Source organism: Salvia miltiorrhiza, unplaced genomic scaffold (genome assembly GCF_028751815.1).
Source record: "Salvia miltiorrhiza cultivar Shanhuang (shh) unplaced genomic scaffold, IMPLAD_Smil_shh fragScaff_scaffold_173, whole genome shotgun sequence".
NCBI classification, from domain to species: Eukaryota; Viridiplantae; Streptophyta; class Magnoliopsida; order Lamiales; family Lamiaceae; genus Salvia; species Salvia miltiorrhiza.
This window is the reverse complement of record NW_026651437.1, coordinates 654,786-672,849: the sequence shown is the minus strand read 5'-3', so window position 1 is coordinate 672,849 and position 18,064 is coordinate 654,786. Positions and strand designations below refer to the sequence as shown.

At 34.1% G+C, this 18,064-nt stretch overlaps 2 protein-coding genes across 2 annotated transcripts; one reads left to right on the top strand and one right to left on the bottom strand.

Annotated features, from left to right (window-relative positions):
• Positions 1 to 350: 350 nt before the first annotated feature.
• On the top strand, positions 351 to 5,427 carry LOC131002691 (histone acetyltransferase of the MYST family 2-like). Its single transcript, XM_057929162.1, has 9 exons — positions 351 to 723; positions 1,154 to 1,242; positions 1,433 to 1,492; positions 2,006 to 2,215; positions 2,519 to 2,587; positions 3,164 to 3,325; positions 4,081 to 4,174; positions 4,756 to 4,898; positions 4,996 to 5,427. The coding sequence occupies exons 1-9, from the start codon at positions 435 to 437 to the stop codon at positions 5,197 to 5,199; spliced, it is 1,320 nt and encodes a 439-aa protein (XP_057785145.1). The 5' UTR covers positions 351 to 434; the 3' UTR covers positions 5,200 to 5,427.
• A 2,577-nt stretch (positions 5,428 to 8,004) lies between these two features.
• On the bottom strand, positions 8,005 to 9,109 carry LOC131002689 (uncharacterized). Its single transcript, XM_057929161.1, has one exon. It carries the CDS (start codon positions 8,946 to 8,948, stop codon positions 8,331 to 8,333), a length of 618 nt encoding a protein of 205 aa, XP_057785144.1. The 5' UTR covers positions 8,949 to 9,109; the 3' UTR covers positions 8,005 to 8,330.
• Positions 9,110 to 18,064: the final 8,955 nt, after the last annotated feature.

The window sequence follows — 18,064 nt, the reverse complement described above, 5'->3', positions numbered from 1 at the left end:
TGTCTCATCAATTTTTGAATAAATTTATTTCTCAATTATTTTTTATTTTTATTTTCATTTTATAACTTTTTTTTGTTTCAATTTTTATTAATGCGAATTCTTTTTTTTAATATTCATAGTATATATAACTTAAATTATTTTTATTATATTTATAAATATTGTAATTGAGTTGATATCAATTTTATATAAATATAAAAATATTTTTCCTGTATTGCACTAATAGTAATTAAATTTAAAAAATTACTGTATTAGTGAAGAACAAAAAACTGATTTCAAAGAATTCGGCCATTCTTAGAAAATTCATTATGACATCCATTTAGGAGTATTTGACTTTTTTTTTGGTACCTCAAATAAATAAATAAATTAAAAAAGAGGGGACGAATTTAGAATTTTTAAGAACTCACTACTTTATTTTTTTTCGCCCAATCTGCAAAATGGTTTCAATTGACACCACAAATTCCACCACCGCCAATGGCCATGCCGCTGCCAAAGCAGCCGTGGCTGATGCGGCCACCGCTCCTCCGGCGCCGGAGTCCAACGGTTCTCAGCCGGAGTTCGACGCATATCGGAGAAGGAAATCGACGCTTTTGCCTTTGGAGGTCGGTACGCGCGTCAATTGCCGGTGGCGCGACGGCAAGTACCACCCTGTGAAGGTTATCGAGCGCCGCAAGCTTTTCTCCTGTGGAGCCAACTATTATGAGTACTATGTTCACTACACTGAATGTAAGAAATAGTTTTTTTTTTTTTTTTGGGTGGGGGTAAAAAAATTAGTTTCCTTGCTTGATTAAGAATTAAAATTAATTATTAGTTTTCAATGAGAAAGGCTATTTTGTTGCTATGTTGTTTGCTGTTAAGTTATTGTGGCATTTGCTGATAGTTATTTGTATGCATAGTGTTGAATTACTGGAACTGGACTTGATGAATAATCTGTGCAATTTTTGGATAGAAGTATATGTAAGTTCATATCCTGTCATTTTGGCATATTCAGTTCTTTTTCAGGCATTCACATTCCTCGTTGTAGCTTACGAATTACATTTGATTTTCTAACAATAAGAGAATGCTTGTTTGTTACTGGAGCTTCAGTAAAAACTTATATGTTTGTATAATTCGACCTGGTTTCTGCCATTCACTTTTTTTTTTATTTCTTGAGCAGTCAACCGCAGGCTTGATGAATGGGTAGACCTTGATCAACTTGATCTCGGCTCTGTAGAAACTGATGTGGATGACAAGGTTGAGGACAAGGTAATATACTGCTCATACCTGGGAAAGCTAAGATAATTATATCTAGATTCTAGATGAATAACTCAAGCTTAAGTTCAAATTCAGATTCGTAAGGATCAGTACTTTCTCCTTATAAGAAGGTTGTAGTACTGACTTATCAATGACTGTGAAATTTCTCCATTGCGAATATGCTCACGTGGAAATATCTCAGGTAACAGGCTTGAAAATGACGCGTCATCAGAAACGTAAGATTGATGAAACACATATAGAGGTACTCTTTGTTGAATTATTTCTGTCAATCATTATGCAATAATTATATGACAGTTTTATGAATGTTATTCTGTTTTCCATGTGTATTGTCATTCTTCATAGAACTATTGGTTCGTTATCATGGAGCCATTGTTGTTCTTGCGGTGTTTGAACATGCATGCCTTGACAAATGCCTATGTACAAACAGTGTGGTTTAGAATATGCTCGTATAGAATCATGAGAATAGAATATGCTCGTATAGAATCATGAGAATCAGGTCTGGGGAGTGATTCTGGTTGGTTTATTTTTTTCTTTAGTATGGCAGAAAGCTAAATATTATTTCTCAGTGGTGTCCTAGTAAATGTCTAAAAATGATATTCCAATAAGTTTACGTCAAGTAACTTCTTGGTCCATTTTGTGACTAACTCATTTGAAGGAGTTAGACTATCATATCTTCTAACAGTGAAGCTTTTCACACTCTGTTTCCTCAATTTTTTGTTTGGATTACTAAGAGCTTGTGGTTGAAATTATATAGGGCCACGAGGAGCTTGATGCTGCTAGCTTGCGAGAACATGAAGAATTTACCAAAGTTAAAAATATTGCAACAATTGAACTTGGAAAATATGAAATTGAGACCTGGTACTTTTCCCCATTTCCACCCGAATACAATGACTGTACAAAGCTGTTCTTTTGTGAATTTTGCCTGAATTTCATGAAACGCAAAGAACAGCTTCAAAGGCACATGGTAAGCTTTCTTTCTCAGCTCTTCATTTATCCTCATTCATTTGTTTATTTCAGTTTGAATGAACTCCAATGATTCAGTAGAAAGTCCTTTTGTTACACATCTTCTGCATCCCTGCATATTTTGTAATTCTGTCAGCTAGATTTTGAGCATTTGATTTATGTTTCTGACAAATCTTCTAAATACTGGGTCGTGCAAAGGACATACTTTTGTTATTTTGAGTTAGGGGTGCATAGGACATACTTTAGTAGTATTTCTTAAATTGAGACTCTTTGTAGTTACAATATATCATATTTGCATTTGCAGAAGAAATGTGATCTTAAGCATCCTCCTGGTGATGAAATATATCGAAATGGGACCTTGTCAATGTTTGAGGTAAGTTTTGCATAACTTTGGAACTTAGCTTGAAATAAAACAATTATCAACTGCGAAAAGCCATGTAACGTATAATTGTAGGTCTAAGATTCAGTGTCTTTAATATACTCTCTCATAATTGCTTCCCTTTATTATGTTTAGACTTTCTATGCCGCAAGATGAAACATCCTAGAAATAAATTTTCCCTTAAAAAACTGGATCTCACTCATAGCAAATTGGATGCCCCAATCAAGAGTTAAAGAATTTTTATTCCAAAAGTTCCTTTAAATCTTTCTTATATAAGGGTCTTAAGGGTATTTCTTTAGAAGGGTCTGGAAATCAGATGGCTATTTGGATGAGGTGGTTATTGGCATTGCCTATATCCTTGAATCATTTGATCGTGGTTTGTTTACATGGAAGTTTCATTTTTCGACAGTATATTTGGCTTGAACCTATCTCATAGATGTACTTAGCATGTGCAGTTGTCTTATATTATCTGCTTATCTTGTTTTCAATTAGATGTCAAATATCCGAATTGCTAAGTTGGTGAAGTTGTTAATAAGAAAACCTGAATCTGATTTTGAATTGCTATAACAGGTTGATGGCAAAAAGAACAAAATTTATGGGCAGAACCTTTGTTATTTGGCCAAGTTGTTTCTTGATCACAAGACCTTGTACTATGATGTAGACCTCTTTTTATTTTATGTTCTATGTGAATGTGATGATCGGGGGTGCCACATGGTGGGCTACTTCTCCAAGGTAATTTTTCTCTATAGAAAGTTAATCTTAATTTTTGCTGCCTCTTGTATTATCCCTAATCATTGTTTATGAAAGAGGATTTATGATAGAGTAATGAGATAGACAATAAAATACTCTTTCTGCTAAAGAAGAAAGAAGGCAACAGTGGATAATATTGAAATAACAAAAGAAATCTGCCCAGTGTAAATGCTGATTATAGGTGAGAGCCTGCCCAAGCCCCATGGCCGTATTTCTAGTGAGATCCTACCATGCTAGGAGACTTCTACTTTATCCTTTAATTTGACAAATCCCAACTCTAGGCTGTTGACAGAGACCACATAATCGGCCCATTCCTTAATTCTAGATAACTATCTAACGAATATAAGAAAAGGAATAACTATAACTATCTAAACAATAATGAAAGGTTTATTTAATATTGTAAATTTATCAAAAATAAAATAAAAAAAAATGAAAGGTTATCTGAATCACTTAATCATGGAAACAAGATATTAAAAGATTCATAATATCTTCTCCCTAATAGAGAAATCAATCTCTACCAAGTTCATTCACTCGCGTCGTCATACACTATTTTCCATTAGCCATTTAGGGTCATCGTTTTTGTCACATAATAACATTCCTGTAAATTGACTTTTTCATGTACTTATACGTAGATATACCTAATGGCTTATTTCAGTATAGGAAGGATAAGATTTTGTACATTTTTGGCAGAAATGATATTTAACTTCCATTTAATATTTTCATTGTTTGATGTACAGGAGAAACAATCAGAGGAGTCTTATAACTTAGCTTGTATTCTCACTCTTCCTCCTTATCAGAGAAAAGGCTATGGGAAGTTCCTGATTGCATTTTGTAAGCTCATTATTCATCATCATTCTTATTTTCTAGACTTCATATTAATGGAAACGAATGATAATGAGCGCGAGTATAGGGGTTCAAGTACTAACAACTGAAATGGCAGGATAATAAATAAGGTAAAGACAATATACTTTTATTGAATCAGAGAACAAAAAATAACCTCTGGACCACATTCTATCAGGATTTCATCCTACCCAAGTAAAATTAGATAAATATCTACTGTATCTATTTTAGCAGAAATTGATGATGGCATTTATACCCCAGGTCCCTACAAAAGAACGAATTGATGCTCTTATAAATGGTTATAAACTTATAATGTAAGTGTGAATCTACTTGCACATCTGTTTGAAATATCAGAAATAAGTAAATGCCTCTTGGAAGTCTTAGAATTCACCGGTAACATTTCTGTTAGACATGTAAAGTTGTTTTGAGGAAAAGTCATGATGCTACTTGTTACTATAATGGCCGGTAGCAAGTTTACATTTGTATATTCTTTTTGTGTATTTTCTCTAAATTGTACTGATTGAGTTCATCGGCATGGATATGTTTGACTAAACTGCAACATTCTGTTGCAGCTTATGAACTTTCAAAGAAGGAAGCCAAAGTTGGAACACCAGAACGACCCCTTTCAGACCTGGGCCTATTGAGCTATCGTGGATACTGGACACGTGTTCTTCTAGATATACTGAAAAAACACAAAGGCAATATCTCCATTAAGGTTAGGATTAATTACTTCATCTTTTCTCCTTAACATCCTCCTCTCGAATACTTTTTTGTTTTCTTCGACTCATTACCTTATTCTGTTGCTTATCCAGGAGCTCAGCGACATGACGGCCATCAAGGCAGAGGATATATTGACTACCCTTCAGAGCTTAGAGTTGATCCAATACCGGAAGGGACAGCACGTGATATGCGCGGACCCAAAGGTTTTAGATCGTCATCTCAAAGCTGCTGGCCGAGGCGGTCTTGATGTCGATGTCAGTAAATTGATTTGGACTCCGTATAAAGAGCAGAACTGATCTCAAATCTAATGGATGGAAGCCCCATTTCCCCCCTTTTCTCACTCCAGTTGAAACTGTATATAAAACTCCACCTTTGTTAACGTACTAGAATTTTCTTATCAGAAATTGTCAAATGTCTTGATATAGCAATTTATGAGAGTGTATGCATCTTAATTACTATATACTCTTATTGTTTCTTTCTCTAGTCATAGTTGATTAAACTTAGATGGTGATATATTTGTCTCCTATTTCATGTGTTGTCATTGTGTCTTGTGCTAATTTTATTTTTCTTTTTTCCTACCACGTTCATTGTTCGATATATATACATCATTGTTTCGTGACTTTTGGTTGTCCGTTTTATCTGTGTATTATACAAAGCCAGCCTTGTGCTTTCGTGTTGTGTCAATTGTCAGGGATGCCTTTCTTACCATCTTAAAGGTGCATTTGCTTTTGTAAAATGGGATAAACTTCATTTATCATCTAATATTCCATATATAAAATTGAGTAGCTTGTACAAAATTTTGAGCAATACTTTTGTTCTTAAGCAACGGATAATTTTATACCAATTTATAAAGAGTGAGATAAATATATATTATTTAAAATAAATAAGATAGAAAAGATATAATTTTCATTTTAAGTGATAAATTTATATTTCATTATATTATTCCTTCATTTAAAAAAGTAAAATAAATAGAGGAATTAAAACCAAACACAATAAGATTTGGACCTTTAAAGACTTTTTTTTTTTTTGAGAAAAGACCTTTAAAGACTTGGTCTCGATTCTATTTGCGTTATTCACACTTCATTTGTTTGAAGTAAACAATTTTTTATTTATTTATTTTGTTAAATAATTATCAAATTTCAGCAAAATTTTCGAACAAATCTAACCTAATTTACACTAAATATCAAGCCTGCGTGAGAGTTATGGATGGATAAAGAAAAGGGTTAATTACGCCAAAAGCCATGAACTATACCTCAATTTCTAAATTTTTTATGATTTTTTTTTTTTACCAAAAATTCCTTGAACTTAAAGTGGTGAACAATTTTTCCACGCTTTTTTCTCCGGTGAAGCTCCGGGCTGACTTGTCGCCTACATGATAATATCAAGCTGATATGGCGCTTATTTGAACAGAAAAATTGACACTTGAAAAAAAAAATGAACAAAAAAAAGCAAAAAAAGAAAACAAAAAATCATTCTCTTCCCCCTCCCCCGACAAACTCCACCGCCGCCTCTCTCTCCACCGTCCACCGCCTTCCCCCACCACCATCACCAGATCCGCCGCCCCCTCTCGCTCCACCGTCCACCGCCTTCCCCCACCACCCCGCAGATCCGCCTTCCCCTCTCTCTCCCTCTCGCGTTTTCTGCCCATCAGAATAGCACCGCTGCCTCTAACTCCACCGCCGCCTCTCTCTCCACCGTCCACCGCTTTCCCCCACCACCATCACCAGATCTGCCACCCCCTCTCTCTCCACCGCCCACCGCCTTTTCCCACCACCCCGCAGATCCGTCTTCCCCCTCTCTCCCTCTCGCATTTTCTGCCCATCAGAATAGCGCCGCCGTCTCTGAAATTCGGGGGAGCGACCGCCCATTCCTCTGGTCGACGTCGCCTCTCCCCCGACTGTCTCCCTCTTCTCTCAATTGTTCTCTCTCTCTCTCTCTGAGCTCGACTGCACACTCAAATCGACCCTAATTTCTTCTCTCAAACCCTCTGGAGAAGACGAAGATGAAAAGCCCTAATTTCCCTCATCTTCGCCTGAATCCGGCGAAGTTGATGCCTTACTCTCCGCCTCAAGCCCTAGCTCACCTCTGTTCGACACAACTTAGCTGCCGCCTCCTCTGGAACCGGTGAGGAGATGGCATTCTTAGGTCGATCCTCCTCTCAATCTCACATAATCGAAGCAAAAAGGGCGAACCCCCAGTCCTCTCGACTCTGGAAAAATTGCCGCCCTGGTTCGACGTATTCCTTGGCCGGAATCGGCGTTTGTCGTCTCAGTGCCGTCGGGGGAAGGCTCCTCAGATCCGCCGCCTCCTTGAGAGAGAGGTTTGGGCTCAAAACGACGTCTTTTTATCCCCTATTAAACGACGTCGTTTTGATTTCCGTCCGGCGGTGCCACGTCATATTTCAGGCTACTTAGAAATGCCATGTCAGCACTCAATTTGAGGATTTTTGAAAATCATGGAAAAATTATTCACCACTTTAAGTTCAGGGAATTTTTGATAAAAAAAAAGTTCATGGAAAGTTTGGAAATTGGGGTATAGTTCATGATTTTTGACGTAATTAACCCTAAGGAAAACTACCTTTTTCTTAATTTGAAAATTTATTTCAATTGACTATATTTTCGTTTGTGTTACACACTTTGAACACGTGAAGTCGCGGACTGCTAAATTGAACTTAGCTATAATTGTTTGGTGGATTATTATACAATTTTTGGTTTGAAAAACATTATGCCTCGTGATGATGATGGATTATGCTAGTTAAAGAGTGAATGTTGACCTAACTTTATCCCAATCATTTAACTTTTTATTTATTTAAATCTTGGTTCAGGACTTTCTTCGAACCTATCTATAAGTAAAGTTATTATGGCAGAAATAAGCCAGTGTCTTCTTATTCGAATCAGAAAATCTCTTCAGTTCACTCTTTTTTCTTTTCGCATTTTTTTTTCTTGTGTTTTGATTTTTTTTTCTTTTTCAAATTCTAAATTATACTATCATGTGTATAATAAATAAACACATAGTGATAAATGAAATGAAGACGAAATTGGATCAGAATAAAAGAAGTAGCAGCATCAACAATTAATTTGTAGGCGACGGCGAACTACATAGACATAAACTAGTATTAATATTATTTAGAAAATAAACACTAAAACAATCAGAAATACACGAAAATGGAATAAAATCCCCAATATTCTTCAAAATGTGGGACAACCTTAATTTTGAACCCAAACATCAAACCCCGACTATCACTGTCAAAAACCGTTCTGTTAAAAAAAGCAAGAAAAAGAAGAAAAAAGAACAAAAGAATAAAGAAAAAAAAAATCTATAGTATTCTTTTGAATTCATTTACATTAACATCTGCAAACTAAATTATTCGATCCATTGGCATTGATCGATGAATAAGTACGATTTAATTCCTGCCTATATGTATATATCATACTGTCGTCGGCGGCGGTTGAAATTTCTTGGCCGGCAAATGAATCGGTTCGATATTATGCATGCTCTTCACACCATCAAATCTCCTCTTCCACAAATTCACCTCATCGCGGGGCGGCGCCTCCCTCTTCACCACCGGCAGCGGCGGATCCATCTTGCTAATATCCAGCGCCGCCGCCTTCACACTACAATCTTGATCGTAGTTACAAGTCTTCGCCACCGATCTTCTTGAATCTCGCGCACATATTTCCCGGTTGCTCCGGCAGCTTCTGCTCCCACTTTTCCGGCCGGCGGAGGCGGCGGCGGTGGCCGGAAGTAGGGTTTTGGTGGAGAAGTAGTGTGTTTTTCTGGGCTTGGAGTGGTGTTTGTGGTGGTGGGCGGTGGAGATGATGGCGGCGGCGGCGGCGGTGGCGGAGGGGTAGCCGGTGACGCGGCTGTTCCGCTTGACCTGGCCCATGCAGCTGACTCTGGGGGAGGAAGGCTCGGCGGCGGCGGCGGCGGCGGAGATGGGAACTGTGTTTAGCTTGACGTCTTTGATGGATAAGCGGCAAAACATGGGCAAGAAAATGCTCTTTTGATCGTGAATGCTTTCGTCGTTGTAATTCCCAATCCCCATTTTTGTTAATTCCAATCGTTTTATCTCTGCGGTCTTCAAGAATTCTAGAGAGAGAGAGAGTTACTAAAACAGAGGAAACCAGAGGGAATTATGTGAAGAGGAAGATCTCTGTATCTAAATATGTATGCGTGATCTCATTCTCTTACACATATATATGCTGACACAAATATTAAGTAGGTGAATTATATAAATATATATATGTAACTGAAAAATATTACTATATTTAATAAAGGGGTCTTGGAAGAGAAACTGCTATGACTTATATGCATTAATAAAAAAAAGTGGCAAACCAGATTTCCATAATTGAAATTACATTACTTTAGCTATGAACTGCTGAGGAGTTATAATTTAGAGAGAAATTTTAAAATATTCATATCTTCGGTGTATATAAAACATACCCACTTTTATATAAATATATGTATTTTATGTTCAAATTAACTACATTATTTCTAATATCTCAATTATTATTGTATTTGAAAACAATACCTTACACATTCTTGACACGTTTTGAGAAAGAGAACGATTACCATCTAACCGTCCGGGCGACTGAATCATTTGATCGGATGGCTAGATGATTTAGTCGCCGACTACATGATTAGATGGTAGCTAGATCATCTAGGCACCCACTCAAATGATCAGGCCGCTCGAACGGTAAATGAACTTTTGACTGATAGATATTAAATCGTTCTATTTTTCAGATTATTTTTACACATTTATGATACAATCGTACGTACTTGTTTAGAACTTTTACTAAAAAAACAAGTAAAATGATCAACATCTAGAGTATTAAAGTCCGTCCACTTAATTTGGACATAAAATGCTTTTGTTTCTAAAAGAAGATATTTTTCATTTACACTTAATGGATGTGGGCATTTTAAATTTTCACTATGATCAAGATATTTTAGCCTATTAACACTACAATTTATTTTATGAGGTAATTGTGCTTAACTACACGAATTATTATTTAATTTTAGTTTGCACATAAATTAGAAATTATGTCTCCACATACACAATTTTTTACTTATTTTGAATTTAAGATGGTTGTCAATTTTTTTTTATGAATTAATATACCATCACGATAGGCTGAAAGTGGTTAATTAAGACAATTGTTACAAGCTGAAGTGGCGTAGATATCCAACTACATCGTTGGTTTAAGTCATGTAGACAATTTTTTAGGCATCTAACTCAACATTAATGAGACAATTGACAATCGAATGAAAAATTAGAACAATTAAAAATTTGTCTTTTTAGAGATATATTCTCTCTGTCCCATTAAACATGAATCACTTTTCATTTTGAGTCATCTCATTACCCTGATTTTCATAAAATGCAATATTTAACTTTTGAAAAGTTGTGGGCCCTATTATATTTATCTAATTTACACATTCTCCTTAATTTTCGTATTGAATGGAACGGATGGAGTAATTTTTAGTTCATAGTACAAAACCAAAATTGAATATGAATTCTATATTTAGGCGGGATGACCTCTTATTGTATCTACAAATAATATTAATTGTTTTGCTACAATATGAACGATCTTCTTCTTTTTTAAAAATATTTGAGGATGTATTCAAGAAGTAAAATTATATACTAGTAACAAATTTTGGTGAAGTACCAGTGACTTTTGGTTATAATACCACAATAATATTGTTGGGTTTCTGGTTTAACATTAATTTGACATTTTTGTTGTCTGTATGGGTTGACAATTAAATTAGAAATTCACTAGTGCCTTGAATTCAGTTCAAACAAACTAGTTGAATTCGCTCCTTTGAATTTCTCCATACCAAAAATTAACCTAAAAAGGACTTTGAATTTTATATGGTTTGTTGTGAATTGAACTCACTTATTATAACAATTTATTGGGATGCGAGAATAAATTTTATCTGAATACTGTTTTGGAGTCTTATACTCCATAACATACTATATTTGCGTATAGGGACATGCATCATGTATACAGTACTATTTTCTTATGCTAACGTAATATCCTTATAACTGCATAATCTTAAATATTATCTCCGTCCCATAAAAGTGTACATAATTATTGATGACACAAGTTTTAATAAATATTAGGTGAATATATATTGTTTGTTAGTAAAAAAAAGGGACTCGCTTTTACTAGTGAAAAAAGGAGACCAAAAACAAAAAATATACACTCTTGTAGGACGTCCCAAAATAAAAAAGAATACATATTCTCATGGGACGGCCGGAGAGAATATAAAATTAAATAATAGTATTAAGCAAAAAACTGCAAAATTGCATGCATATGTGAATTTAAAGCCCTATATATGTATTAATATTATTACTACTATATATATATATATAGATATAATACAATTTTCAACAAATGCAGTACTACCTGATCCTGATATGTGAATATATGTATAAAATTTGATAAGTATAATCTATATTAAATTATGTAGAAACAATATATTCATATGACCATTTTGAAGATGCAAACAAAATATTTGGTTACTAAATGAAAAAATATAAATTCTGACCATTTTTTACGTTTTCGAACTATTTTGCCCTTAAATAGGGTGGATTGGATTCGGGTCGAATTTGGATTTGCGCGCGGGTTAGGCACTTATGACACTATTAGTGCCATTAGTGACATATACTCAGTGTTGCACGAATGGTATTTATGGTCATATTAGTGCCATTAGTACCACACGAATGACACTTATGACCATATTAGTACTATTAGTGCCATTTTGAACACTTCCCCATAGGATTTAGATTATCATTTAGGATTTAGATTATCCATTTAGGGTTTAGATTCTCCATTTAATATGTTGCACGAATGGTACTTATGGCCATATTAGTGTCATTAGTGCCATATACTCTGTTATGTAGTGTTGCACGAATGGTACTTATGGTCATATTAGTGCCATTAATGATATATACTTAGATTTTTTTTATTTTATTTTTTCGGTTGGCACATATGGAACTAATAGTTCCATATGTGCCTAACCCGCGCTCTAATTAATGGCAAAACAGTCTTTACATGTAAAAAATTGTCAGAATTTGTGTTTTTTAATTAGTGGCCAAATATTGTATTTTATTCTTCAAAATGGCTATATCACGAGCGCTCTCAATTATATATCTTATTTTTATTAATTTAACTATAAATAAATAGGGTGTATACTATATAGTACATATCTATATATATATTAAGGCAAAATAAACTCTATCCTACGTGGCGTCGTATAATCAATCCATTCCAATTTTCCTCAATTCTCATTCATTCTTATTTTTCCTATATATATATATATATATATATATATATATATATATATATATATTAAAGCAAAATAAACTCTATCATACGTGGCGTTGTATAATCATTCCATTCCAATTTTCCTCAATTCTCATTCATTCTTATTTTTTCTAAATTTTTATATTACAGCAAAATAAACTCTATCATATGTGGCGTAGTATAATCACTTTATTCCAATTTTCTTCAATTCTCATTAATTCTTATTTTTTTTATTTTTAATCAACAATTTTTGATATCTAATAAATAATACTCCTTTCGTCCGCCAAAAGTATGGCACAATTACTATATTGGGTGTCTACAAAGATTATACCACTTTCCTTTTAAGGCAATGGTCCCACCATCCACTTTTATATTTTATCCTTACAAACACTCTTTATTTACAAAAAATCCACCTCAGATTCAATCTCAACCACACATTTCATAAAGTGGTGGGACTCTTTATCCACTACATCAAAATTATCACCAATTTTATTAAATTCCGTGCCCAACCAAAGTGTCATACATTTGGCGGGCAGAGGGAGTATATATGCTAGAACTCCAACTCAACCATTCTTCTTTTTGAAAAATTTAAAATTATAAGATGATACTATATATTACAGATATTTCACTTAATACATCGTATTGAACATGACAATATGTTATATAAAGACATTTAAACACTTTGCGTATAGTTTAGATGAGTTCGATCTATAATGCATTTGAATATCATAAATTAAGGTGCTTACATCACCAAATGTGGAGTTTTTTTTTTTTTTTTGGAAGGTGCTATTAGAAAAATTATATTCAAGTGTGTACGAAATATATATATTAAAGCAAAATAAATTGTATCCTATGTGGCGTCCTATAATCACTCCATTCCAATTTTTCTCAATTCTTATTCATTCTTATTTTTTCTAAATTTTTAATCAACAATTTTCGATATCTAATAAATAATATATATGCTAGAATTCCAACTCAACCATTCTTTTTTGTGAAAAATTCGAAATTACCAAATGATAAACTCCAACTCAACCATTCATCTTTTTGAAAAATTCGAAACTATCAGATGATAAACTCGATATCTAATAAATAGATCAAATTTAAATTAACGTAGTTAAATGAATAAAGCGAAATTTCTTTCCTTTTAATCATTTATATTAAAATTTTGTATACCATAGTTTTATTTTTAATTTTTTAAACACTAAATTACATAATTTTATCAATTGTCCATGCAATTGATTATTTATAAGTAATGGAAGTATTTGATAACATGATTTTATATACTTTTTATTTATTATATGACTTTAAATCGTTGTATTAGCTTTTTAATTTTACAATTGTAATTACAATAGCATTTCAAAATTAGCAAACTTAATTGTTGGCCAAACAAATATTAGTCAAATTAAATTTGTAATAAAAAGTATTGTGTGTGACCGTATTACAAGACAAAAAACGTATTTTATCCATTTTAATTTTTGTGTTGTTTAAATAATTTATTAATTTTTATTTTGTAATGTCAATTTTTTTAGATGAATATGCAATCAATTATTGTAATAATTTATATTTTATTATTTAAATATTTATAAATTTAAACGACTTCAGGTAGTAAGTGGGTATCACTATATGAGTTTGGGAATAAGACAAGCAATAAAATTATTTTTTAATCGAATATGAGATTAATATGTGTACATAGATTCAAAATATACTTCGTAAATTGTATAATTTCCTAATTTATGAAATTAGATGCCATGAGTTTTAATACGTGTTTTGACGAGAACTAGTAGTAAAAACACTTTTGAGTTGGGTTTGCGACATGACTGGTATATAAATTCTAATAAGATATTCTAAAAGATTTCGTATAATGTATAATTTCTATAATTATTATAAATTAATTTTTAATCTTTTATAATTTATGCTATTTATTATAAATGTATACTTTGTAATATCCAAAAACAGACATTGATTGTAAGCTTTTATTGAATTAGATAATCATAACTATAAAAATTTATATTATTTATTTAGATATTTTATAAAATTTAAATGTATTCGGATAATTAACAGATATTATTATATATGTTTGAAAAGAGCGTTACTCTTTTTCATATGTTTGTCAGTTTGAACGGGCACATAATTAAAATTACTATTAAATCGAGTTTGGCACGAGTAAAAATATATAAATTTTAAACGAGTGCATAAACTATATAGTTTTTATTATTCATACTATTTATTGTTAACACACACTTAGGATGTTCAGGAATCCACATTTATTTTTTGCGGAAGACTTCACTAATTGTAGAATTTAAATAAAAGATTATCTACATGCTTACGTGAAATTTTCTTTGTTTATTAATCTTTTATTATTTATTATTTATTGTTAATATTTATTTTGAAATTTTATGAGTTTTCATTGAGATAGATAACTAATTATCGTAACAACTTATATTTGATTCGTTAGATATTTAATAAATTTAAGCATATTCGGATAATTAGCGAATATTACTATTAGGAATTTAGAATAAGAGTAGTAAAATTATTTTTAATTGAGTTTTAAAACTAATATGAGTATATAAACGAAGTTCATAATATGCAAATTATACAATTATCAGATTTATACTTAAAATTATTAACAAAATCTATATATAGTAATAATTTCCGTCGAATTTTGACGGGCAACAAACTAGCATGTCATTCTAATATCTTATTTGCTCACGAAACTTTTTATATAGATTTACAAAAACTCTGTATACTCGCCGAATCTTAGATGGGCATGCATGTACGTACGTAGTACAAAACATGAAAACATATTTTACCACATACTAATGGATTAAAGTACTATTATTTCAACCTCCTATACTAAATTATAATATTTTCATGACATTCCCTACAATTTATAAATATTGCAGACAATTTAATAACTCTAATCAAATATAATATTGATACCTTAAATACTAGTATAATACAAGAAATTCCAATTAAATATATATATATATATATATATATATATATATATATATATATATATATAGGGGTATTGGCCAATAAATACATCAACTTTCCCATTTTTCTAGAATATAACATCACCTTTAGTCTTTGCTCCATAATACACCACCTTTATTATTCTTCTAGTTTCTCCCATGACTATTTTCTGAAAATTCTAAAACTACCCCAAAATAATCAAAATTGCAGAATAACCCCAACATAATAAATACCAAGACAAAATACCCTTATTATGAATTCTAAAACAGTTTAACACGTAATCAGGCCCAACATGCTTCCGTAACACTTCAAAATAAATCTTAAATTTAAACCAACATTATACCTTTGTCGACTGGTCTTCTTCAGGAGTCAGTCTTGTTGCGTTTTACGGCTCGTCTGCCCACTCGGCACGCACCAACCACACACTCGCAAGAGATGGTTGCAACCCTCCTCCTTCACTAAGTGTCGACTCAATAATTTGTTGGAAAAATAAAGAAAATATTTCTACTCAACCGGAATAGTTGGACAAAAACTAAGCGTTTATAGAGGAATTATATAATAATTAATTTATTTCATAAAATACTTCCCAAGGGAGGAGACAAACTTGTTTAGCTACTCATAGTAGCTAATACTTGTGTACATAAAATAAAAAGGAAACTAAATCTAAAACGAAAAAACTTTGAAAACAAGATTAAAATAACAAGGATAATTTCTAGAGAGAGGAAGTGGTGTGTGAAAAAATGTTGTGATTTTCGGATGATCTTCTTCTCTCCAGCACTTGGTTTTTTATAGAGGTCTGAATCCCTCTATTATTACTTGGTTGTTAGCCTCGGATTCTCTCTTTGTGGCCAGCTTGCTTGAATGTGACATCCACCTTCTTTTGTTGGCCATTATTGCCGACACTTGTTGGTGTCATCACATGGTGCTGGTCCCTTGCTTTATCGCTTTGTGATAATGCTGGTAGGGGCCGGCTACTTTTCCTTCCACTCACGTTTGTCTTGGAGCGTTTGGTGAGTGGTCCTCCTGTCATTCCACCTACTTTTGTCGTTTCTTTTGTGGGTGCGATCCTTGCTGTGAATCACATGATTCACTTTGCTTTGTCGGCCACCTTACTTTTTTGGTGCCCGAGGGGTTCTTCCCTTTGGGGTCTGACGTTCGTCATGTTCATCAGACCAGAATCTCCTTCTGTCAGGCTTCGGAAAGAAACCTTTCCCGAATTCTGGCTCCTTCTGCGACGAACATTGATCGCAGATCCTCTCGATCCAATGGCTCAGATGAGCCATATTGCAGAATTTGCGACGAGTCTCCTTGCTCCCCGCTATCCTATTTCCCCATATTGTTTGCCTTTTATTCTCGAAAGATTTTTCGGCAAACTGAGTTGTTGTTCCTGTCATCGTGTTAACCAGGAACGTTCCCAGATCTGAACTTTGAAAGAACTTGAATCTGGACTTCATTTTGTCCATCTCTGTGAGACAGACCCATAGACCCCATGCTCGTCTCGTGGAGATTTGATCCTCCGTAAATGTTGAGACGATTGCGGCATGAAACTCGGGAACTTTGATTCGGTTCAAGGCTCCCGTATCTGGTCTCCGAAGCTTGATGAAGTGGAAAGCTTCATGGACTCCTTTTCCGACGGGTTCTGGGGCTGCGCTGAAGAAGTACAGTTCCAGAACATCTCCCCGTTTAAGGGACTCGTTGTTCTCCCAGGCTTCAAACACCGTTTTCTGGATCCATTTGGGTAGACCCTTGATTTCGTTGAAGGCTGGAGAGGTGGTATAAACTGAGGCTAATGCCCCAAACTCATACCATTCCTTGACATCATTTGGATTGGCTCCTGGAGTCATCCAAACTCTCGGATATTTTCCTGCAACATCAACCCGGCAATTTCCCGGATTAATGCCCCTTCCTGTGAGAAGTTTCTCCCACCTGTCTTGATACATCTGCCAAGAAGGAGAAAAATCAATAAAATTAGTATCAACCTTAACTTGGCCTGTCATGGGCCTAAGATTGATCTCTTCCTCTTTTTACCCCAGAGGTGGAGGGTTGACATGTTGATTCAGGGTGTGACCCCTTAACAACATCTTTTCCTTTGGGCTCTGGCTGTAAAACCAGCGCCTTAGGACTCGTGCTAGGGGTACTTGAATCCCCTGCTACAGGTAATCCGCCCTGTACGGAAAGCATTGCTTTAATCCGATTATCTCGGATAACGCGCAAGAGCGGCTTGTCAAGGGCTTCCTGAAGATTGAACATCTTCATGAAGCAAGCATCGATTTGGTTGGATACTTGGGCTTCGTCAGCCGCTTGTATCTTTCCCGCTTGTTTAGTGTGTAGAACACACTTTTGCCATTCTTGTTGTAGCAGCTCAAGACTTGCAAAGAGCTGCCCCTGTATTGCTTCGATGGCCTCCACTTCAGGGAGCTCCATCCCTTGTAAGGAAATCTGCAAGAACATTCTGATCAGATTTTAAAATGACAATATCATAATCATAATATTGGCATTCTGCTTGCCATCTAAGCAATCTAGCCTTTTCAGGTTTAGATTCAATCTTTTTTGTTAAGAAAGCTTTAACGTTAGTGTTATCTACTTTCAAAACGAATTTTTTAGCAAGTAAGAAAAGCGGCCATTTTTTAAACGCCTTTCGCACTGCAAAGAATTCCTTCTCGTTGATGTGCCATCGCACAGCTTCGTCGTCGGAGAAAAGACCACTACAGTATCTGCAAGGTTCTTCTCCATAAGGGGTGATCTTAGTAAGCACAGCTGCCCACCAGAAATCACTTGCGTCGGTGTAGAGGACCAAGTCATCCTCGTCTTGTGGTATTGAAAGTTTTGGGAGATTTTTACAAATCTCTTTTAACTTCTTTATACTTTCCCGGTGCTCATCCTT